At 39.1% G+C, this 26,052-nt stretch overlaps 1 protein-coding gene across 4 annotated transcripts; it reads left to right on the top strand.

Moving 5' to 3' along the window:
- Positions 1-1,137: 1,137 nt before the first annotated feature.
- Positions 1,138-25,928, top strand: LOC108719286 (brefeldin A-inhibited guanine nucleotide-exchange protein 1). 4 transcript variants are annotated; one of them, XM_041566473.1, is made up of 6 exons: positions 1,138-1,579; positions 13,827-14,006; positions 16,525-16,792; positions 18,100-18,207; positions 23,307-23,409; positions 25,769-25,928. In XM_041566473.1, exons 2-5 carry the CDS (start codon positions 13,968-13,970, stop codon positions 23,336-23,338), a joined length of 447 nt encoding a protein of 148 aa, XP_041422407.1. In that variant the 5' UTR covers positions 1,138-1,579; positions 13,827-13,967; the 3' UTR covers positions 23,339-23,409; positions 25,769-25,928. The 4 variants fall into 4 exon arrangements, with proteins under 4 accessions (XP_041422407.1, XP_041422405.1, XP_041422406.1 ...); XM_041566471.1 differs by lacking the exon at positions 1,138-1,579 and having other exon boundaries at positions 13,546-14,006; XM_041566472.1 differs by lacking the exons at positions 1,138-1,579; positions 23,307-23,409; positions 25,769-25,928 and having other exon boundaries at positions 13,546-14,006; positions 18,100-19,094.
- Positions 25,929-26,052: the final 124 nt, after the last annotated feature.

Raw genomic sequence — 26,052 nt, 5'->3', positions numbered from 1 at the left:
GAGATGCAGCATTACAAACAGGGAGAATGACACAATTATTATAATACCTGAAGCAATTTGATAAATATCTTTTATGTATTTATATTATTTATTGTGTTTCTGGCAGGCCAGATATTAATTGCAAGATTTTTTAATTGTTAAATAAAATTGTATACTTTCAGAATAACTTGGTCTCAAAATACACCTTTAAATTTAGGGATGCACCGAATCCACTATTTTGGATTCGGCCATATACCGAACCAACCCCTAATTTGCATATGCAAATTAAGGGTGGGGAAAAAATTAATTTTTTGTATTATCCTGAAAAGGACTTTAGGGATTTAAGGTGTGTTTGAGACCAGGGAAAGAGCTCTTTCCTTAATGCCACATTACCTCAAGTAATTATTATCATCAGCATTTATAAAGTGCCAACATATTACGCAGCTCTGATTTGTAAGTGGGTGAATACACTGAATATACAGATTTCATACCAAATAAAAACTGTCTTGCAACAAAGTTTGCAATAAAGAACTAGCCTTAAAGGAGATCCAAACCCTTAATTATAAAAACCCTACCCCCCCTACTAGGGATGCACCGAATCCAGGATTTGGCCTTTATCAGCAAGATTCGGATTCGGCTGAATCCAGGCTGGGTGAACCGAATCCTATTTTGCATATGCTAATTAGGGGGGGAGGGAAATATGTGAGCACATAGTACTGCTATTAGTACTGCTATTAGTACTGCTATTAGTACTGCTATTAGTACTGCTATTAGTACTGCTGTTACCCACCTGCCTAGCTGTCCAAACTAGAAAGACACAAGAGTAACTCACACATAGTAATGAGGGCGCAGCGTGCACTGTCCATGCGCTTGAAGGGAATAGTCCCACAAAGCAAAACTGAATATAAAATTGACGTTTGAAAGGGCTGTGCTTTTGCCTGGGATAATAAAGAGACGCGAAGCAACAGTTACAGGCTGCTCCAGTTATTGCGGAACTACAACTCTCTGCAAGTGTCACTGTGTGCAGGCGGAGGAGCGCATCGTTGCAGAGCTGGAGAGCCGCAAGTAGCAGCCAGTCCCAGCTGTATGGACCGCCCAGGCCGACTCTCCGTGCCCCACACTCCTCGATCTCTCCGCGTCCCTCCCCCTGGTGCTGCTGCAGTACCTGCTATGGGCGGGGCCTACTTATGACGTCGCTTCCTTCCAACATGGCGAGAGGAAGAAGAGTCCAGCTTCCCTAAGAAGCCTCAGCGCATCCAGACCCCACAGCGCAGCCCACTCCTCAGCAGCACCGCCCACGGAACACCCCAAGCAACTGCCGGAGGAGGCGCCCGAGGGTGACAGGTGCAGTGACTGGCTGTAATGGGGTGGCCCCCCGACTGTAACACCCTCAACCTGGAGTCCTAGAAAGCGCCTGGAATTAACCGAGGGGGAGACCCCCGCTCCCTGGACACGCACCCCTCTTTGTGAAACGGAATAGTAGGCGCCGGGAGAGACAGCGACATGTTTCTGACCAGAGCTCTGGATAAGATCCTTAGCGATAAGGAGGTGAAGCGAGCGCACCACAGTCAGCTACGGAAAGCGTGTGAGGTGGCGCTAGGTGAGACCCGGGGGCAGTGTGTGTGGGGGAGACATGTTGTTACTGAGACAGGCCACTGGCTTTGTACCTGACACAGGAAGTGCACAGTGTGTGTGGCAGAGGGTGGATACCGTGGCCTCACGTACCGGAGGTGTTTACTGAATGTGACAGGAGGGGCACGCTTTGTGTCTTATGTTACGTGCTTACTGTGTGTGTGTGACAGGGCTGCATTCTTTATGTGTAAGTGTGAGTGACAGTGGGTGTCTACTGTGTGTGAGTGAGAGTGAAATCAGGTGCATACTGTGTGTGAGACAGTAGGTACATACTGTGCATGTTTGTGTACACACACCAGAAGGTGCATTCTGTATATGACAGGAGATCCATACTGCTCCTGTGTGTGAGTGTGACAGGAAGTACGTGCTGTGCGTTCCACTGACACAATGAGTGCATGTCAGGATTAGGTGAGAAGGGAGGTGTATATTGTTGCCCCACTGATGGGAGGAGGTGCATACTTTTCTTGTGTGACAGGTGATGCACACGTGTATGGGGTAATTGCTTATTGTCCACGTGAGAGGAAGTGCATACAGTGTATTTGTGTGACAGGAAGTGCATACTGCATATTTTGCTTGTGTATTGCAGAAGGTGCATGCATGCTTGTGTCCTGTAAAGTGTATATAGTATGCAATGCATAGCAGGAGGTGCATACTGTGTGTTCCATAGACAGGAGGAATAAAGTGTCTCATTAAAAGCAGGTGCATATTGTGTACACTACTTTTAAGAGTTGCAAGGTGTTTGCATGATATACTAATAGAAGGATGTCTAAGGTCTGTATGGGTCTCCTTCTGAATTGAAGTGATAAGCGTTAGAGCGGTAGTCTGTAGCCAAGGGTTTGCTAGGGTTTTTTTTTTTTCTTTTAATAAAATACCTCTTATTTGTAGTATGTTACTTTCCAGTATCAACCAATGGCAAAATATTCTGCAGCATGGACACAGGAAGTACCATGGGTCACCCTGCTCCTACAACTTTTACCTGAACATTTACTTGACACATTGTGCTTGTAGAACCCAATGACATAAGATGTTCCATCTGTGGGGTTGGTGCAGGAGATGGGCCGTCTGTGGCATTGCTGCAGATGCACCGTCTGTGGGGTTGGTGCAGGAGATGTACTGTTTACTTACAGTTGGCAGCAGGTACACTGCAGTGTTCTCTCTAAGCCATGCTCTCATGCCCTCTCACAAATTTGAGGCAAATACACAAACAAAAAATTGTGCTGTGCACAAGAATTTAATTTTGCACTTATTATAACCAACCACTTCTCTCTGCACAGTACCACACAGTACCTTGAAAAAGGCTTACATTGCTTCCAAAAGGGCGTACAAAAGTTGTTTTTTTCTTATAAAACCAAAAAGAAATTAAAATATTAGTATGCTTGTACTCTGTGCACTGTCTGTGTATGGATGGGGTGTGTGTATGGATGCTGGGTTTTCATTTGGAGGTGTTGAACTTGATGGACTTTGTCTTTTTTCAGTCCAATTTAACTATGTAACTGTGTGCTGGTGACAGCAGGTGCACTTGGGTTTTGTGTGACAGAATTGGTGTGTGAGGTGCTTCAGTGATAAAGTTTGTAGCTTGACAGCAATGCAAACAGAACCTGAAAACTGTGGCTCTTTGGCTATCCCTATAAAATCCTGTATTTACACTTCTGTAAATGGTATTTCAGTTACCACCTTATTATTGCCCTGGGTTTTTCTTGAACTTTACGGGTTTGAGGAATGAATTGCATTTGTTGGTGGTGTTGCAATAACGTGCTTATGTTATAAGCGGGGATAGTTGTGTCTTACTTCCTAAAACTTTTATATAAGTGTCAATCTTAATGGTGTGGCAACCATATACACTGTTGATAGGATGTGTGTTGCAGCAAAACTTGCATCAAAGACTGCAATAAATCCTTATATGTACTACAAACAAATTCCAGGTATAGTAGGCAATAGTAAGCCATCCAAGTGGATCCTCGTAGTAAGCTGAAAAAGACTTCTAGGAATCAGTGTGTTTTGTTATAAACAGATGGTATGACACACACTATGTGATGTGATATCAAAATATGCAGCTGTTTAGGTTAGTCTCAAAATTAAAACACATAATATCAGTGGATCCATTAGATTGTCATACAAAACTTTTTCTTGTGCCTAGCAGTGCCTGTATAGGGTGAATTAGCCTGTAAATGTTATAGGAAGGCTCTATATACCACTGGGAGATTGTTTGATTTACAATGCTACTGGAACCCACTAAAACCCACCTAGGTGCTTACTTGGTAACCAGTCTGGAGGGAGTGAACAGAAGGTTGTTGAAATGATTAATAAGGAAAGTGAGGTTTTATTTTATTTTTCAAACAAGTGTCATTCCCGGAAACATTTGAATATTAGTAACACCTTAAATGGTGAGTGGGGAGAAGATGCCGTGCCATTTATAAAGGATTTGCAATATGAATACCTTAGCTGCACACACGTTATTAAAGGGGTGGTTCACCTTTATGGTAGTATGTTATAAGGCTGATTCTATGCAACTTTTCAATTGGTCTTAATTATTTCTTTTTTATAGTTTTTGAATTATTTGCAATTTTCTTCTGACTCTTTCTAGCTTTAAATGGGGGTGCACTGACCCCATCTAAAAACAAATGCTTTTTACATTTGTTATTGCTACTTTTTATTACTCCTTTTTCTATTCAAGCCATGTTCTATTCATATTCCAGTCTCTTAGTCAAATCAATGCATGGTTGCTAGGGTAATTTGGAACCTAGCAACCATATTGCTGAAATTACAAACTGGAGAATTGCTGAATAAAAAGCTAAATAACTAAAAAAAAAAAACACAAATAAAAAAACATGAAAACCAATTGCAAATTGTCTCAGAATATCACTCTCTACATCACACTAAAAGTTGTGGCCTTGTGTAAATCACAATCCTTTTATACACCGTGCATTCTCCTTCGTAAAATAAACTGTGCATTCTCCTTCGTAAAATAAACTGTGCAACTTTATTCCGCATTTCTCATATTCAGTGATCCAGACTTACTTATTCCGATCTAAAATAACTTCGTATAACTAGTGAGCAGTGTGGAGCAGGTAATTGTGTGACGCTCCTTCTTCTTGTCATGTCATTCCGGTGTGGATGGGACTCAGTGAGGCAGTAGCACACAGTAACAGGTCTGGGAGGGTTTAGGGTGAATAAGCAGGATTAGATCTGACTGCTCCTGATCCCATACATTGCCTCATTAACCATTCAGACCATGCATGTTACTGTCGGTTTGAATAAAATGCACAGATTTATTATGTTTAATCAAACAAATAACATTTTTAACAATTATTTTCTTTTTCTCTGTAATAATAAAGCAGTACCTTGTACTTGATCCTAACATGATTTTCTAGTAGACTTAAGGTAGGAAGATCTAAATTAAGGAAAGATCCGTTATCCGGAAAACCCCAGGACAGGAGCATTCTGGATAACAGGTCCCATACCTTTTATATACAGTCAAAAGTTTGGGAACCCCTCTTAATTCTTTGGAGTTTTGTTTATCATTGGCTGAGCTTTCAAAGTAGCAACCTCCTTTTAATATACAACATGCCTTATGGAAACCGTAGTATTTCAGCAGTGACATAAAGTTTATTGGATTAACAGAAAATATGCAATATGTATCATAACAAAATTTGGGCACCCCAACAGAAATATTACATCAATACTTAGTTGAGCCTCCTTTTACAAATGTAACAACCTCTAGACACCTCCTATAACCTTTCATAAGTGTCTGGATTCTGGATGGCAGTATTTTTGACCATTCGTCCATACAAAATCTCTCCAGTTCAGTTAAATTTGATGGCTGCCGAGCATGGACAGCCTGCTTCAAATCATCCCATAGATTTTTGATGATATTCAAGTCAGGGGGCTGTGACGGCCATTCCAGAATATTGTATTTCACCCTATGCATAGATGCCTTTGTAGATTATGAAGTGTGTTTAAGGTCATTGTCTTGTTGGAATATCCAAACCCTGCGTAACTTCAACTTTGTGACCGATGCTTGAACATTATCCTGAATAATTTGTTCATATTGGGTTGAATTCATCCGACCCTCGACTTTAACAAGGGCCCCAGTCCCTGAACTAGCCACACAGCCCCACAGCATGATGGAACCTCCACCACATTTGACAGTAGGTAGCAGGTGGTGTTCTGCCATTCAAAACACTTTTTGTTATGACCAAATAACTAAATTTTTGTCTCATCAGTCCAAAGCACTTTGTACCAAAATGACTGTGGCTTGTCTAAATGAGCTTTTGCATACAAGTGACTGTTTGTAGCACAAGTGCAAAAAGGGCTTCTTTCTCATTACCCTGCCATACAGATGTTTTTTTGTGCTGAAATGTAGAACAATGTACAGATACACCATCTGCAGCAAGATGTTCTTGCAGGTCTTTGGAGGTGATATTTGGGTTGTCTGTAGCATTCTCACAATCCTCCGCATATGCTGCTCCTGTATTTTTCTTGTCCTGCCAAACCTGGGTTTTACAGCAACTGTGCCTGTGGCCTTCCATTTCCTAATTACATTCCGTACAGTTGAAACTGACAGTTTAAACCTCTGAGATATCTTTTTGTAGCCTTCCCTTAAACCATGATATTGAACAATCTTTGTTTTCAGATCTTTTCAGAATTGCTTTCAGGATCCCATGCTGTCACTCTTCAGAGGAGAGTCAAACTGAAGCACAACTTGCAATTGGCCACCTTTAATACCTTGTCTCATGATTGGGCACACCTGCCTATGAAGTTCAAGGCTTAACAAGCTAATCCAACCAATTTGGTGTTGCCAGTAATCAGTAATGAGCAGTTACACGTATTCAATATAACAAAATTACAAGGATACCCACATTTTTGCACAGACTGTTTTTCACATTTGATTTATTTTCATACAGCTGAATACCTCTTCACTAAAAATGCAAGACATACACCACTGTTATCTTTTTTGTTAAAAGTGGAGTATATTATTATACAGGCTGAGGGGTTCCCAAACATTTTCATATGACTGTAAATGCTAAAAAAGTTTAAATTCGTGCCTTTGAATGAGTATTTCATGAAATATGAAAACCTTCATCAAGGCTGTATCGTCAGGATCCAGTTGTGGTATATATTATAACCTTTTAGTTTGTAAACTCTAATCTCTAGGTCCTTCTAACCCTATTGTATTCTGTAATCCTTGTCTGTTATCCACCATTTAGTCCCTGTTTGCTATAACTGCATTAAAGCACTGCGTATCTTGACAGCGCTATATAAATAAATGATGATGATGATGATGATGATATTAGAAATGCTGTGATCTACTCTATGAAGAAGATCGGTAAGCACTCTGGAAACTTCGCGCGTCAGGATGTAATGGTTTTAACTCGTTGAAATAAAAGCTGAATTCTACCAAAAGAGAGGTTTCCGGAGTTCTTGCCGATCTTCTTCATATTACATATAACACACCCATTGCTACGGGTTCGGGGGATGCACCCGGACCACTTGACACGTCGGGTGAGTGTTTTCCCGTCTTCAGGCGGCTTCCATATATATTGTGGCTTATGCTGAAGTGTTGGACCCGGGGTTTTTACACCCAGGTCATAGTCGTTACAGGGTGAGAAAGGATTTAAAATAAATTTTGTATAGCGCTCCTTGAGACGTTTTTATATTTAACACCCTATAAACATGCAAATTTTAAACTAATGTAGGACTGTGCAGCTTTAACTGTTTGTTAATTCTGTGATCTACTCTCTCTTTTTTTCTTACTAAGGAGTCTGTATTAGCCCCGTCTGTGGCAAAACAAAGCATGAAGTAGGTGAAAGGGAATATATATGGAATGACATAGGGGGAGGGGAGGTAAAAATAAAGTGTTGCATTACTGTACTATCATTTAAAATTCATGCCTAGTATCAAGTATTGGAGGCAGAGTTGCTGTGCTGAAGAGGAGAGAATGAGACAGGGCTTGGTAGGGCAAAGAAAGCTTTGTGAGGCCTGGATTTCAGGAAAGATCAGTGTAAACAATGCTTCTTTTATCTGCCTCTGTCATGCTCAGTGTGCAGGCAGGTTGCAATATTGCAAAGAGACTTCACTGTTCAGTCACAACGGGGCACATGAAAGATGTGTGGCCTTTCAACAGATTAACAGGGGCACATATTTTCTTTGGGTGATGACAAGCAAATCAATTTGGTTTAAGAATTTACCTAAGGGCACACATTCTGATAATAGTTGTCCCAATTTTTTTCTTTTAATACAGTTGTTTTTCTTTTTAGACCTCAGTGTAACACACGGATGATAACATGTTGTTTGTATTAAACTTAATGCTATTCTTTATCTCTTAAAATATATACATGCTTATTACACAAGTCCTGTTAAGCGACTGTGTATTGACATGAATGAGTGCAGGTCTGTTTCCTGCAAGCAATGCTTCTGCTCGGTATATGGAGGAAGAGTTGTAATGTAGCTATACACAGACTCGTGCAAAGACAACATATAATTAAGTTAATCAATATCATTAGCTCACGCAGAGCTCTCCATTCCTTTCTGGGTTGAAGCAGCATCTGTTAAGGAAAAAAGGATGATAAATGGGTGTTTCATCTGCTTCCTTTTCTCCTGTTCTTATCTAAATGTGATTTTTTTTCTTTGAGGTTTCATTGTTGATATATGAGCAGTTGCATCCAGTGGGTAAGGAAGCAAAGTGAATATGAGCTTGCTCATGAACCTTCTTATCTATTCTTTTATAACAACAATTCGGCTATTTCTCACTTTTCATTGGCAGTAGTAATTTCCCCCCCCCTTGAACTACTGCATTTTTGTGTATGAAATGATCCATATATATATATATATATATATATATATATCTCACAGTCCAGTGAGTATCCGCACTCCAAGGTGCACGGTTGGGATATATGTAACGTAATGTTCAAAAGAACCAGCACTCCCATATATAAAAAAATTTCTTTTATTTCTGTTGCATCAATGTCCAACGTTTCGGTCCTTGTTAAAGGTCCTAAGTTTTTTCCTGAAAAAATCTCCCAACAAAGATAGTTTGTTTCAAAATACACGTGTAGAGCTGAATCGTCAGATATACAGGTAGAAACAATAGAATTCTACCTGTATCTGACGATTCAGCACTAACAATGGCCGATGTTCTGGTGCCTTCAAAGGCACCTGATCAAAATTTTCCATCCAGCCCGATCAACGAGCCGACCGACATCCAAGTCTTCTGCCGATATCGGTCACATCTTTTCCCACCATACACGCACCGAATATCGTACGGAAATTTGTTTCCTACGATATTATGTGTGCCTCTATGGCCACCTTAAAGCTCTTGAAAAAGTAGCATACAGTGAGTGTAGCCAAAAACCCATAAAAACTAGCATCAAATGAATGTACTAAAGAAAGGTCACTAATGTGCCCAGATGGACAGCAGTCCTGTGATAAAATCAAAGCTGACAAACTTTCTAAGCTCCTATCAGATAATAGCTGTTTGCATAGCGATATAGTTTATGCCGCTTTCAAAACAATAGATATAAACAAAGGGATAGTTCCCAATAGCAACTAGTCAAAGTCGTTTTAGGCTTAGTCCACACCAGGCGATTCAGGGAGATTCAGCGCCTGGCGACTAATCACCACTTATTTGAGCTTCCTCTTCTCTTGCGCTGGGTGTAATGAGAGTCGCCTGCGTTATGAAACACGCGGCACTTCGTTTTCCGAATTTGCTCGAAGTTTCCACTCTGAAAAGAGAGTAGCTCATTGAGATTGATGGACTGTTCTCACACTGCTGCAGATCAGTCAGGAGAATGCACAGTTTAAAGGAGAATTGGATTTCAAATGGTGTCTGCTAGGTGTCTGTGATTGCAGAGAAAAGGATCTGAAGTGGCACAAGATAATGTGCCAACTCTATTCTTCTTTTTAGACCCAGGTACAGAAAATGGTGGTGTTTTAGGTGTACCCAGGTGAGCATAAACAGGCAGATATAAAGGAATCCGTTAGCTTTTGCACTCAGGTGCGCTCAAACCTGCATCTAATGCATAAAAACACCCATGTGTAAGAATCCTAAGCGTTGCTTACAATACTAAAAGAAAAACAACACTGGATTTTTTTTACAGGTAATTGCTGCTAGGTAGTGCTGTTAGTTTTATTGAACAATGTTTGCTTAACTCACCAGACTCCGCACTTTGTTGATCTTGTCTCTGTGCTTGGCTGAGTAATGGGCTGAGTAATGGGCTGAGTAATGGGCTGAGTAATGGGCTGAGTAATGGGCTGAGTAATGGGCTGAGTAATGGGCTGGGTAATGGGCTGGGTAATGGGCTGGGCTTTCAGCTACCCTTTGGACAGTGTTTAACTTGTCAGACCAGAGACAGTGCTGTTTGAACAGTGATCACTCGTAACATCCATTTGGTCCAACATAATGCAGAACAGAAAGGTGAAACAGCTGGGGAAAGTGCTAAGTCTGCAATGAGCAAAAACATAGGTGGCTATCACCACAATAAGTGATTAAGTTTAATCTTAACCCCCACACTGTAAATGGGTGATAGCTGGAGTTGTTTGGATAAAGCACTGGGTATTTCAGTCTTGGTCTGTGCTCTGCCTTTAAAATCCCAAGACATTTGCTTAGATCCAGGGCTGCCATCAGTAATCATGTGGCCCCATGCTTCATAGTTAGCAGAGCACTCCACCCCCTCATGGGGCCGCAATTATTAGCCCACTGCTCTCCTGTACCACCTGGAAAACAAAATGCTTCCTGCATGTATTGCAACACCCCTGGCCCACCCCAGCCACCCCCAATTATGCCATAAATGGGCCCAAGACTTTCCTTCTTTGGAGGCAGAAACCTGGAAGGATATTCTTGAGCAAATAACCAGAAACTAACATCAGTTAGGGACCGTTACATACACACCAAGTTTCTAAATACCTGACCCCACACAGGCTGGCACAAATATACCAAGGGTACCCTGACCTGTGTTTCAAATGTAATTCATGTATTTTGGGAGTTCCCTAAAATTCAACAATACTGGAGTGCAATTCCTGCATTTATCAATGCTTCTTTGGGACTCCCAGCTATACGGACACCTGCATTTTGTCTTTTGGGACATATTGAGAAACTATTATATTTAAATGGAAATCCCTGGAACCTCCTACCTTAGCATTCTGGGTAAAAATTATCAATGACATTCTTCCGAGCCACATATTGACGTATATAACACGTGGATGCCAAGACAAATTCAAAAAAAAATCTGGGATTGGTGGCTTACAGAAACACAAACCGATACTGCTGCTATTTGACTTAGTGGTAAAGAAAAGCTCCTAACCTGGTCCTCTACCGCGTGATACACCCTATAACATAAAGGGAGGCCCACCCTTCTTTCTGTCTCTCTCTTGTTCTTACTTTGTGTTATGTTTATAAAATCAATATTTTTGAAAGATAAGCTTTCAAAAAAAAAAATAGAAGACCAATTGAAAAGTTGCTTAGCATTGTTCATTCTTTAAAATATTAAAAATTAACTTTAAGGTGAACCACCCCTTTAAAACTGTGTTATTCAGAAAGTCCATGGAATGATTATAGGCCAGTTACAATAAATGTTATGGTCCTTATGTTATGTTATGTTATGGGGTATTGTAGAGAGTACAGAAGGATATTAGAAAGAGCACTAACACACCCTGTGAAACAACAAAAACATTTAAAGGGCACCTGTTGGGTAACATTTTTATCCCCAACCAAAGGTGCAGGCTAATAGAGCCTGCATTCCGGTTGGGGATAACAGTAGTTTGTTTTTTTTTAAAAAATGCCCCCTGCCAGCGCTACGCTACCCGCACCTGGAGGGAGCCCCAGGAGCAAACAGCCATGTCCGGTAACACGCCTGCACATAATCAAAATGTGCCTGAATTGCTCGTTATGCACATGCGTGTGACGTCACATGCATTATGGTAAATGGCCCTAACTCTTTACTTACCCCTCGGTGCAGATTCAGGGCATCTGAGTTCACGGACGCCATTGCTCTTAATATTATTTGTTTTGGAACTTGCCTTACATGTAGCAAAACTATTTACTGACTTTGATTCTTGCATCTTTGTGATCGTTTAGTTAAATGGGATCTATTGCCCAAATGAAAATTTAATATAAGCTTTATCTCACTGAAATAAAACACTTACTAAATACATTCAATTCAAAATTCTGTACCGTTTAAGAAATAATCAAGTTACTCTTCAGTATCTCACTCACCACAACCTGTCACTATTCATGCTGTCTTCATGCTGAGGTCAGGGTCAGATTTTGACCTGTCAATCAAAAACTGACTCCACCTACTGCGTGAAGACTGAAAAAAGAGAGACAGGTTGTTCAGAGGGGAAGAGCGACGGGTAACTTGATTATTTCATAAATGGTGCAGAAGTTTTAATTGGTTGTATTAAGAAAGTTTCTTATTTCGGCAATATGAAGCTTGTGTTAAATTTTTATTTTCGTGATAGATCTCCTTTAAGAAGTGGTTGCTTTTTTCCTGACACGGTACAGAATCTGTTAGCTCCGCTTGCTGTGATAACAAATACCATAGGGTGATCTTACACACAGTGTAGGTTGTTTTCCCCACTGTTAATTAAGCATTTTGAGGTAACTGCTTACACTACTCCTCTTTATGGCTAGAACAAACTGCACAAACTGATATTTTGTTACTTGGCACTGTCTGAAAAATGCATTGTTTTTGATTTTTGCACCTCCAACAAAATCGCACCTTTAATTTCACACTGCATGAAAATCTCATTCCCTGTGCTGCTAAACATTCTCAATTTCTCAGGTTCCGCCTGATTGATTTCATAGTAGGACTTTTAGCTACTGAAAGATGAAGCTGTTTTGTGATTAGCTGTAAAAGAGAAATAAGATGAATACGTTTCTTAGGGCTCTTGCATACGGACATTTTTACCTGCGCTCCCCTGCGTTGCGCTTTCTTCCATTCAGCCGCAGGGGAGCGCAGGAGTAGACACACTCAATTATTGTGAAGGGGGCTGTACTCACACAGACGCATGTAAGCGCCAAACGCAGGTGAAATGCAACATGCTGCATCCCAACCTGCGTTTGGCACTTACATGCGTCTGTGTGAGTACAGCCCCCTTCAAAATAATTGACTGTGTCTTCTCCGGCTCTCCCCTGCGGCTGAACGAAAGAAAGCGCAACGTAGGACAGCGCAGGTAAAAACGGCCGTGTGTAAGAGCCCTAACTGATGTTCCGCTATACAATGAACATGCGCTGTGTGCACCTGCCAATAACAGACCACTTGTAGACTTGTGGGAAACAAAGCTATTCAATTATCTGCAACATTTGCTCCTTCTAGAGGATAATAGGGTCTGGTTTCTGCAGCTAATGTGCATGTATTTTATTATTGGCTTGTCACCATAGCATACATTTATATATCAATTATTTAATGATGTCAGAGACTGTAGAACACATTGGGGCAACTGCTTGTTCTGTGGCTGCTCCTTGGTAAACAAAGGCCTTGTGAGAATAGAAATAAATTGTTAGAGAAAATGTATATTTGAAATCTTGCACTAACCTATTAACACTGTATGACTTCTAAATTTGCAATGGTGGAAAATATATATACCGCTTGCTGTCAAGGACCTTGTTGCCAGCACAGTAGGTTTTACTACTCAGCAGGCATTTTCCTGCAGTTACGTCAGTTGAGTAAAATAATTACGTGTATTTACAATGTGTTTTGAATTTCACTGTGAGCACCCTATGTACCATTGCTTTAAGCCTTAGGCTAATTTGCTTTAAACCTTCTCTGTTTTTTTCCTTCCTATAGAATCTGGAATCCTGTTATCCAGAAAGATTTCAATTATGGGAAGGCCATCTCCTATAGACTCCATATTAATCTAATAATTCAAATTTTTAAAAACGATTTCCTTTTTCTGTGTGATAATAAAAGTGTACCTTGATCTTAATCCAAACTAAAATATAAGTAATCCTTATTGAAGACAAAACTTGTGTTGTGTAGTTGTGTTTATTAGAGTGTACTTAGATACACAACATGTTTCTGGCTTTACATTCCCTTTCTCAAGTGTCACAATGCTCTTTATGCCCTCTGTTTCATCACATAAGCTCAGTTGTTGTAGCCATAACTGTTGCAGGTTATTATATCAATAGTTACATGATTCAAGCAATCAAAGAATAAAATGTGTTCATTAAACCCCTGGGATCATGAAAATCATTGAAAATAATCATTATGACCTTTCAGGCACTACTCACGTCTGTTACATCGCAGCAGATTGAAATACATGAAGGCACAGTGCTGCAAGCTGTAAGAACATGCTACAACATCTATCTAGCCAGCAAAAACCTTGTCAATCAGACAACAGCCAAGGCCACCTTAACGCAAATGCTCAACGTAATATTTGCACGAATGGAAAACCAAGCTGTAAGTATCCTTTCTTACAAAATATTTCCATTGTGAAATGTCTTATTTGTAATATTTGTATTTTACTGCACATTGGACTTTTTAAAAGGTTGGCTTAATTGGGCCCAGTCTAAAAGATTAAAGGAGAGCTTTGACTTATATTTTTTGAGAGTCCAATTACTTTTTAGAAACCTTTGTCTGTGGGTTTTCCTACTTTTGCCCTCCTCACAGACAGCTGGATGTCCACTGTGCAGGCTGAAAGTTCTCAAACTGTGATGATGGGCTCCTTAGGGAAAACTAAAGATGTATAAAGGGGACCAGCCTGATGGCCTACTAGGGTATGATTTGGGGTAAATTGGAGTAAATTCCTTTAACTACAGCATTATGAGAAGTCAATATTTCCATATATCTGTTACCTTATAGTAAGGGTAAAAAGCATCCCATACCAGCTGTTGGTCCACAAATTCACACGTGAATGGTAAAAGTCTAAACATGACTGTTTATCTCAGTGCCAAACATAGTGTTCTAATGTTGCATCCTTTACATAGAAACATAGTAAGTTAGGTTGAAAAAAGACACACATCCATCAATTTCAGCCTTTTAAGTCTATATATAACCTACCTAACTGCCAGTTGATCGAGAGGAAGGCAAAAACCCCATTTGAAGCCTCTCCTATTTGCCTCAGAGGGGGAGAAAATCCTTCCTGACTCCAAAATGGCAATGGGACTAGTCCCTGGATCAACTTGTACTATGAGCTATCTCCCATAACCCTGTATTCCCTCACTTGCTAAAAAGCCATCCAACCCATTCTTAAAGCTATCTAATATATCAGCCTGTACAACTAATTCAGAGAGAGAATTCCACATCTTCACAGCTCTCACTGTAAAAAACCCCTTCCGAATATTTAGGCAGAACCTCCTTTCTTCTAATCAGAATGTGCGACCTTGTGTCAGCTGCAAGGACCTACTGGTAAATAAAGCATTTATTGCATTATACAAACAAAAAAAAGCTGAAATAGTATAAATGTTGTTCCATTATAGTTAATGGGAAGCAGAGTATGACGCGCATTGTCTGCCATAACTACAGATTCTTTATTTTAAGCAACTTAAGTGATTTATGTGTGCCTTACTCATGCTAAATTAATTAATTATAATCCGAGAATTTTCCTGCTATTTTAGTTTTGTTCACCTTATAGTAATATATAAGTTAGACTCTGCAGAACGTTTAAGAGAATATACATTGTTCACATAAGTCCCTACCCCAGTGGAACCTATAATCTAAGGTCCATATCACATTCATAAAAACACCCACACACATTAAGGTCAGTTTTATCAAAAACCAGTCAACCTACCTGTATATTTATGAAGTTTGGGAGGATGCTGGAGTATATGGAATAAACCTGCACAAGTATGGGAAGAACAAAGAGATAGAACAAGAAATAATTTCCGAGTTGCAAGGCAGGACATAAAGTGCACAAAATGGGCATAACCTGCCATGGGTTTTTTGAGACCAGCGGCCACTCCCCACGGCTTAGGAAAAGACGTAGCCTTCTGCACAGCCTAGCTGGATATATACCTAGGATCCATAACTTTAAAGCAGCAGGGCTAACCACTGTTCCTCCACACTAGATGCTTATTGCAGTCATTCAGTTTGTAGCAAATTCACATTTGCAGTATTTGATGGTGCTTTACTAGTTTATCCAAAATCTTGTAATGTTTGCAGGCCCGGATTTGTGGAAAAGCCACCTAGGCATGGGCCCAACCACAGGGGTTGTTCAAAGACACAGGGGTTGCACTGGATATACAATCATTTTTTAAATTTCCCGTGCGCCAATCCCCATAGCTCGAGTCCAGACGATGAAAATTTGCACAAATAAAGGGGAGGGGACAGGGCGACGAACGGCAGTGGATCTAGAGGCGCCCACTATGTAAATCCGGCCCTGAATGTTAGATACAGTTTTTCACATACTTGGGCAGTTCTAATTGTAATTATATACATTGGGTTAGGTTAAGTTAGCCATTCAACAGTAAATACTTTGCATGTCAAGGGCAATACTAATATTCTACTTTATACTATGATCCATGGTTGATTGATATGTGTTAAAAGAAGGTGTGTTAAGATATACAAGTTTAAAGCCATTCTGCACCACGTCTCTTCTGACAGGGTATTGTTTAGGGATGCACCGAATCCACTTTTTTGGATTCGACCAAACCCCTGAATCCCTCGCGAAAGATTCGACCGAATACCGAACCGAATCCGAACCCTAATTTGCATATGCAAATTAGGGATGGGAAGGAGAAAACATTTTTACTTCCTTATTTTCTGACAAAAAGTCACGCAATTTCTGCAAATTAGGATTCGGATTTGGTTCGGCCTGGATTCCTGCTGAAAAAGGCCGAATCCCGAACTGAATCCGGGATTCGGTGCATCCCTAGTATTGTTCTTCCATGTAATCTGCCCATAATATTTTTCGGTGCATCTAAATAAAACTTTTTTTTTTAATATATTCAAACTATGTGATCATATTTGACCACTTCAGCTTCAGGAAGCCAAACACATGGAAAAGGAGCGGCATAAACAGCAACACCATTTTCAGCACTCTCCAGTAAGCCACCATGAGCTGGAATTGCCACCCATGAGGCACCATCTGGAGAAAACTGACCAGTTAACTCGAGAACATGAAGGGAATATTGACCAACACTTAAACTACCTTGAAAATAGCCTTCAGGAAGAAGCTGAGCCAGAAAATGGATTTGATGCTTCAATTGCAGAAAATGAGCTGCCTGAAACCGATCAGTGCACAGAAAGTAAGCAATCAACTTTGCACATATTTTGATCTTATTTTAAGGAGAAGTAGCACCAATATTGAAATTTCCTTTCAAAAATAAGAAATCATAATATATTTTTTCAAAAATACCCTGGCTTTCATGTGTTGGACTTTCTCTCTAGTCATGAATGTATGTATTAAAAAGCTTTATTGAATATAATAGACCAAAGACTGAAGTTTATTTGAAAGAGGATAAAAGATTTGTGCCTGCTAGAGCAGATAGTAATAAAAACCAAAAAAAACTTCATTTGCAATTTCTTTATAGACATATTTAGTTTGTTCAGATGAATACATGATGCACTGCATTACTGAAAAAATCCTAATATAAATAGAAGTTATAACTAAATATGATGTATAGATTATTGTGTGCAGTGCAATCTTCTAACAATCGATTAGCAGTTTCCATTATTCAGTCTGCTGCAGATTAAAGGGGTGGTTAACCTTTTAACTTTTATTATGTTATAGAATGACCAATTCTAAGCAGATTTTTAATTGGCCTTCAGTTTTGACCCTGGCCCCATCTGAAAAACAAATGCTCTGTAAGACTACAAATTTATAGTTAGTGCAGCTTTTTATTACTCATCGTTCTATTCAGGTTCTCTCCTATTTATATTCCAGTCTCTTATTCAAATCAGTGCATGGTTGCTAGGGTAATTAGTACCCTGCCAACCAGATTTCTGAAACTGCAAATTGGAGAGCTGTTGAATAAAAAGCTAAATAACTCAAAAACCACAAATAATAAAAAATGAAAACCAATTGCAAATTGTCTCAGAACAACCCATTTAATGCGAAGACATGTAGGTTACTGAGATGAATATTATTATTAAAAAAATAGCACCGAAGTGCTTTTTGGCTAGAAGTCTACCAAGTGACTATTTAAAAATAAATAGAACAATTAAAACACATTTATGATCTTGTTACCTGGACAATGGGCCTCATATAATAATGAATAGCTATAACAACCACTGAGCTTCGAGCTCCCATGTTGTATCTATAAATGGGAACACAATGGATTTGGTGACAAGCACAGGGCTGCCATTGTAGCTTGTGCCTCTGCAGCATTTTTACGCAGTTTAGAAGTATCAAAATATTTAATGGTGCAAATAGTCTGGGGGAAAAAAAAACCAAAACTTTTCATTGTAAATTAAGACATCTGTATCTTCACTTTGTACAAGCTCTTCTACTGGCTTTTTTCTTAACTATATGTACCCATAACTACAGAAATGATGTTGAATAAACTAACAAGCACAGTCTCCTTACAAGGTACTTTTTTTTTTCTCTTTTAAGATAATTCCAAACCTGATTTGGGAATCGGGGATGAAACCAGTAATGACTGTGAAGAAACCACACAGGACGTAATCCAAAGTATCATTCAAGAAATGCTGAACTCTGTAGTGAAATACTTATTTTAATAAGTAAAGCTTTACATGTAACATAATGTAACATACAAGGCTAGCATCTTTGTTTCTCACTATTTTTATTTTCTGAACCACTAGTATGGTTTGTAAATAGTCTATCTATCTATCTATCTATCTATCTATCTATCTATCTATCTATCTATCTATCTATCTATCTATCTATCTATCGTATCTATCCATCCATTCATCTATATATCATCTCTCTCTTATATCTCTGTCTATCCTGTCTATCTATCATATTCAGACCTATGACCAATTCTGTCATCTTTCTAATTAGCAAATTCTACACTGAACAAATCCAGCACCATGCTTCAAAAACCTGATTCATTTATGCCAATATCTATGACTTGGTCTCATGCAGCCTCACTTTTACCACAACTTTCGCACAACTGATTTTTGGCAAAGGCCATTCGCACATTGTTCTTTTTGAGTAGTGGCTTCTTCTGTGCCATCCTCCCATACAGGCCAGTGATTGTGGAGCAGTTCATATATTTGTCCCATACCCTACAATGAAGCTAGGGTTATTATTATTATTTATATTATTATTAACATGTATTTTTAGAGGGCCAACATATTGCACAGTGCTGTACACATACTGTAGCCTGCTATTCAACATGTGTACCCCAAAAAAGATGTAATGATCTATGTGCAGCAAAAGGTTGTTCTACATAATATTGAAACAGTTGAATACTGATAAAGACAACATATGTTTCTTTTATTTTCTAATATAACTCAATGTGTAATATAAAACAATAATGAGTTCATTTCTTACAGAGAGCAAAAATGTGGTCTGGGGTTTGTTATTGAGTATAATGAGAGAATTGGCTCAAGGTGCTACAATATATACTGTTTTATTTATACGGAGTTGCTGCTTCATGTATGTGTCTTCTATTTTGTGTAGCAAGGGGTGTAAATAGTTAAATGATTATTCAGTTCCAGGAGGCTGGAATGGGCAGCTGCATTAGCACACAGACTAATGGCAGTAATCATTGTGCTCATTTACTGGCACAGAAATAAATGATATGCAGGAAGTAAACTAGAAACTAAGCATAGCTTACATTGCAGAAAGTGCCCCCTATGTAACAAATGGTTACATCAAGTATCTGAATGGGCATCTTCCTTATTACCACCCTAGTGTTCCTAATGATAACTTTTGCTGTTTTGTGTTCTGGTGCTGGACCACTCCACCATTTTTATAAGCCAGTAGGTATAAATTAGCTTTGGCTGTTAAAACCTAGAATGCACATGGGTGTAGTCAAGGGCAGTAGGGCATTCCATATACCTAGACTGCTTTGGTGGCAGTGCAATTGTGTGAGCTCAGGGGAGAGTGCCCTCTTGAAATAACGGGGAGTATATCATTGCCTTTTAATTGCTCTTTAAAGCTGTTTCTATCCAGCATGTTTTTCCTGCTTGCTGCTCAATAGGTGATTCTACATAGTAAATAGTCAAAGAAAAATAACTGGCACTTAACTGGATGTAGCAATGAACAGATTCACTTTATTGATTAAAGGCTAGCAATCACCAGGGGAGATCCCAGACATGCACAGAGTTGTCTCCCTACAAGCCCTGGGACATCTCTCCCAGCAATATACAGGAGTGAATTGATATACATCACACGGCAAGCACAGCATGTACAGAAAATCACAAAAATAGAAGATATTACAGCAGCAGAAACAACTTTCATGTGCAAACCTTCTACTGAAGTTTTCCCCCAATAGCCAAGTATTGCCTGAAAATACAGGTCCTTTCAGGTTGTGCTTCTTCAATGTTACAATTTTACCACTATTGTATCCACAGTAACAGTGTGGGATATATATATAGAAGATATATGGGATAGATATATACATATCTACAGGGAAAAGAAGATACCGAGAGGGTTCCGCATAAACAACATACCGACCCTGGGAAGGACGAATCCGGAATTCTGCAGAAGGTGGTGTAACACTCTAGATCGATGTTCCTTTGAATTAATTCTGCTAGTGGTGGAAGAAGTCGGGAGAGAATTGAGATCGGTGAGAAGCGATCTTTCCTCCTTTGAGACTGTGAATAAAGCGACCCTACAAGCTGATAAAGAAATCGATTGGCTGGGCAGATTAGAGGAGCAAACCAGCAAACACAGAGCAGAATTACTGGCATTTAAAAACTCAAAGCGTCTAAAAGTACAGCAGGACTACAGAGAGGGATCCGTCTATCGCTGGCAGCAGGGAGGTGCATTAGGACCCAGGAGGAGGAAGGCTGACTGGCGTGCACGGAGGTCACCATCACGCAGAGCAGGAAGTGGAACATCAGACAGTGAGGGGGAGCACAGCGCGTCTGGATCATCTCAAACAAGGGCTGCTTTTTTAGGAGATCGCACAACAAACAGCGAAGAGGAATCGACACCAACCATCAACAGCTCAAAAAAGCGACCCGTCGGGGCAAGAGAGGCAGCACCTGTATTAACCCGCTCACAGGGGCAAAGCAGGAACATAGCGAAGAAGAAATGATTTTTAACCTGTCTTCACATCGGCTGACATCTGCAGAGAAAGCGGTGTTGCAGAAGGGTCTAGGATACGTCCCCTCGGTGAGTTACAGACCGTTTGACCATGTAATTGATAACTATAAATTTTCTAGACAATTACGCTTAAGAGAACATTTTGATAATACGGTGGGGACAAAGCGGCTCTCAACTAATATGGAACTTTTTCCTGATATTGTGGACACTGTAACTAATACAAATATGACTGAAATGAGTGAGGTAGATGTACCTAATGTTATACCTAAGGATACTTTTAAGAACAAGAGTATGTTTGACCCAAACAGTACCAACGCTTCGATTAAATCTTTTAATCGTATGCTCGATATTGATATGGCAGCATGGTATAAAACAGGGGACAGGCGAAGGGGCAATTTACCATCAGACCAGAGAAATGCACTCCGTGATTTAAAAAAAAATTGGAAATATTATCATTAGAAAAGCAGATAAAGGTGGAGGAGTGGTGCTTATGGATTATTATGATTATAAAAAGGAATTGTTGTCGCAATTGAGTAACACTGATAATTATGTAAAATTGACATATGATCCAACAGACACCTTCCACAATGAATTAAAAATTTTGCTTGATAACGGAGCAAAAAGTGGTATGATTTCTAAAAGCATGATGGAATATTTTTTGCCTAAATACCCTGTCAGACCTGTTATATACACTCTGCCAAAAATACATAAAAGCCTCATTAATCCACCAGGGCGTCCAATTATTTCATCTAATGGTTCATTGAATGAAAGGATCGCTGAGTTTGTAGATTACCTTTTACAACCTTGTGTACAACAAATGGGAAGTTACCTTAAGGATACTAATGATTTTTTAAAGGTTATCAGGAGCATTGATTTACCCATGGCAAATTTTATTCTAGTCACCATGGATGTGAATAGTCTTTACACGTGCATCCCACATGAGGGGGGGAATTGAAGCAGTACGCAAGATGGTCACAGATAATCAGAACTATACAGGACCCCCATGTGAATTTTTACTGTCCCTATTGCGATTCATTCTGTATAAGAATTACTTCAAATTTGAAAAACAGTATTTTTTACAACGCACCAGGACAGCAATGGGAAGTAAAGTAGCACCTGCTTATGCCAATTCCTATATGCATGTATACGAAAATGAGTGTATACTGAGCCATCCAGCATTTAGACAATATGGCGCCTTCTATAGGCGCTATATTGATGATATCTTCTATATATGGTCGGGCCCCACAATAGAATTGGAGAAAATGGTGGACCAGTTGAACACAATGGAAACGCCTATTAGATTCACTCTAAAATATAATACCAGCAGTATGGAATTTTTGGATGTTAGAATCTACAAAGGTGAGACTAAACTGGAGACTTGCATATATGTCAAGCCAACTGATAGAAATACCCTCTTACATTATCAGAGCTGTCACCCGAGACATTTATTAGAATCCTTGCCCAAATCACAAATGCTTCGAGTAATACGTATTACTAGTGAAGAATATAAACGGGTAGAGGACCTTGAATTAATGTCTAAAAGATTCCTAGAGAGGGGTTATCCTACAAAACTCATAGAGGATACAAAAAAATGGGCCTTAAGCCTTAACCAAGATGAGAGTGGGGCACTGCAAAATGTGGCCAATATCCCTTCAGGTGCTAAACAACAACAAAAAAATGCTATGTACTATGTAAGCAAATATGGAGAAGGTTCAGATCACATGCGAAAATGTGTACTTAAGCACCGGCCACTAGTAGCTAGTGATGAGAGGGTCTCCAAGAAATTGCCACCAAAACCAAGGTTTAGCTACCAGAGAGGGAAATCTTTAAAAGATATCCTCAGTCCATCTGATCCTGTTGATAAATATATAGGCTCCCCTGTGCAGCATTTTTTGTCCCAGCGTCCTGGTGTGTTTAAATGTAATGGCTGTGTGATGTGTAGCAGCCTAATATTAGGAAGTCATTTTTTACATCCCAGGACAGGCAAAAAGTATGAAATAAAGCAAAGGATGACATGCACAACTACTATGGTGGTCTATATTATCAAATGTCCGTGTGGATTGATTTATTGTGGAAAAACCATTAGAATGCTCAAAGAGAGGATTGGAATGCACCGGGCCAGCATCAGGGCTGCACTAGATCCTGATAGGGAAGAAAAGGCTAAAAATAAAAAGCAAGATATCTCCCAACAACTGGTAGCCAAACATTGGGCAGAGGCCAAACACAGTCCGGCCGCCTTCAGATGTATGCCCATTGAGAAAGTACCAGTAAGGACAAGGGGTGGAGATTCCGATAATGCATTATTGAGGAAAGAGGCTTTTTGGATACATGAGCTCGATTGTGTAAGTCCGAAAGGACTCAACGGACAGTTGGTATTGAGCTGCTTTCTAACCTGATAGGGAACTCATTGGCAATGATTAACCCAGACAGAGATGAGTGGAAAACTGATTATTTTTGAAAATAGTTTATTGTGCCTATGATAAAGGTGAACAGAAAAACATATTGATACATTAACAGTATATTTGGATAACATTGAAATGTTTTCTGTCAAGGGTTAACTAAGTATCTATTCTTGTATAAATTTGCAGGCTTATGGACACATTTGATTGATTAAATGGACACTTTTCTTGTGACATCACTGTGAGCACTTGAAGCACAACTATGACACCTAGTGGTGAATTGGAGGTACTGCATTTAAGTTTGTACAATGGATTATATTGTATTGTAAAGTTTTTTTCTGCCTATGACGTCATACTTGGCGCCAATTTTATATGCTATATAAGTATACACTTAAACACATGCACATTATCCTTGATAAAGGCCCTAATGTGGGCCGAAACGTTGGAAAAATACAACAAAAAATAAATTAACACGTTTATTCACGAAAAAGAAATTGGAGTGCGAGTCCTTTGATTATCTTGTCTGAACAATATTGACCCACGCACCCTGAATTGTTTGGAATACCTGGTAAGAGTGCATACACTGGATGGACTTATATATATATATATATATATATATACAATTAAAAGCTATTTACTACACTTAAGACCTGCGAGTGCGATCTCCACTTCTTCTATTGATTCTCCCGTATGACGACTGCACCCAGGCACAGATTACTTCCATATCGTGAGTGCCGGTTCTTCACTCTATATATATATATATATATATATATATATATATATATATATATATATATATATATATATATATATATATATATATATATATATATATATATATATATAGACTCCATTTAAGAAAATAATAAAAAAAATAATTAAAATTTTTAAAAATGATTTCCTTTTTCTCTGTAATAATGAAACAGCAGTACCTTGTACTTGACCCCAATTAAGATGTCATTAATCCTTATTGGATGCTGAACAATCCTGTTAGGTTTATTTAATATTTAGATGATTCCTTAAAGTATGAAAATCCAAATTACAGAAAGATCCCTTATCTGGACCCCAGGTCCCGAGCATTCCGATTAATGGGTCCCATACCTGTATTAAAGTTGTTAGCACAAAAAGACACATGGAATTGACAACAACAATTGACAACAATGAAAATGCTGCAGCAGTCAGTATAGATGACTTCCAATTTAGTAGAAAGGGAAGCTCTGCATGCTGGCTGGTGTTCTCTACTGGCAGCAATGAGTCAGCATGTGTATGAGTGCTTATAGTTGCTCACACACGACCCATATGACAAAATGAGAAGTGTTTTAGGTATTTATGGTTTTATGTGCACTGCATGTTTACTCAAGTTTTATTCGCTTTAATTGTATCCCATACTCCCTTTATTGACTATTTTTGCACTCCTCTGTGTGACTCAGAGAGGAATAAAAAAAGAGAGCATAGAATAAACAAAGGGCAAAGGCACATTTGGGGGGTAATTTGCCTGCCATATTTTTTTCTTTCTTTGTAGGATAGCATCAGAACACCCATCACTTAGGCCGGGGTCCCCAACCTTTTTTCACCCATGAGCCACATTCAAATGTTAAAAGAGTTTGGGAGCAACACAAGCATTAAAATATTCCTGGGGTGCCACATAGGTGCAGTGATTGGCCATTTGGTATCCCCTATGTGGACTAGCAGCCTAGCAGGCTCTGTTTGGCAGTACACTTGGTTTTTATGCAACCAAACCTTGCCTCCAAGCCAAGAATTCAAAAATAAACACCTACTTTTAGACCACTGGGAGCAACAATTGGGGATCACTGACTTAGACTGTAAGCTCTACGGTGCAGGGACCTCCTTCCCACTGTGTCTCTTGCCACAAATCACTTTGTCCTGATATGAATTATGTGTATATTTATTGTGTGACTTGTCTTCGAAGTGTATACTTTTATATATATATATTGTACTTTTATGCATTGTACAATGCTGCAGCTCCTTAACAGCCACTTACAAATAAAGTTATACATACATACATACATACATACATACACTGTCCATTGCCCCGTGAGGATCAATTAAAAATGCACTTTTACTGGCATTATAAGTGAGCTTTATAAAGGATAATGAAGGGTAAATCTGGGAATTTTGATACAATTTTTAATTAGGAAAAAACTGCCAGGCAAAACACTTTAGATTGTCCCATGTGCCACAGCCGTAATTTAGCATATGTAATCTGTATAAATTAATTTCTCCTTGATAGATAGGGCAGTTCTTTCTTTCTTTTTTTTTTTTTTTTTTTTTTTTTTAAATCTCTTTAGTTTATACATTTCAATCAAACAAACAGATACAGTCGTCATCTGAACAAGCTTAAAGAAGCAGTACATACGTTTAAGATGACCATTTGAGTTACAACTTTAATATTTAAAAATATAGAGCGGAGGGTTAGCCTAAGTAAAGAGAAGGGCAGTTCTTTCTTAATTGTTAAGATACATAGAATTGTCAAGTACCTTAAATAATGTATATTTGCCTTCCTCTGGATCAAATAGCAGTTAGACAGGTTGAACAGGGGTAATGTGCTTCTTTAGTCAACCTCATCTGCTATGTTACTGAAGGGCGGTTGGTTTTAAATGTTATTATTACTTATTTTCACGCAGAGGAGGAGACTGTCAGCACTGAAAGTACGACAAGGATATCAGAAGATACCAGTGATGGGGATAGTATACATGCAAATGGGATACCCGGAACTCCTATATCTATGGCCTACACCCCATCCTTACCCGATGATAGATTGTCTGTTTCCTCTAACGACACTCAGGCAAGAAAGGCAATTATTGTTTTATATCTGTAATTATTCATTAATTACCATTTTATCTGCATTGTTAATTTTAGTTATGCACCAAACTCAGGTTTTTGTTTGGTATTGTGCTGAATCCTTGTA

This window comes from Xenopus laevis, chromosome 6L (assembly GCF_017654675.1).
Source record: "Xenopus laevis strain J_2021 chromosome 6L, Xenopus_laevis_v10.1, whole genome shotgun sequence".
In the NCBI taxonomy this organism is placed as follows: domain Eukaryota; kingdom Metazoa; phylum Chordata; class Amphibia; order Anura; family Pipidae; genus Xenopus; species Xenopus laevis.
Note: the sequence above shows the minus strand (reverse complement) of the source record. Positions and strands in the feature narration are given on the sequence as shown.

Coding starts and splice junctions, on each gene's coding strand:
- LOC108719286 (XM_041566470.1), top strand. CDS start 21,663: ATGAGGGGGGGAATTGAAGCAGTACGCAAGATGGTCACAGATAATCAG.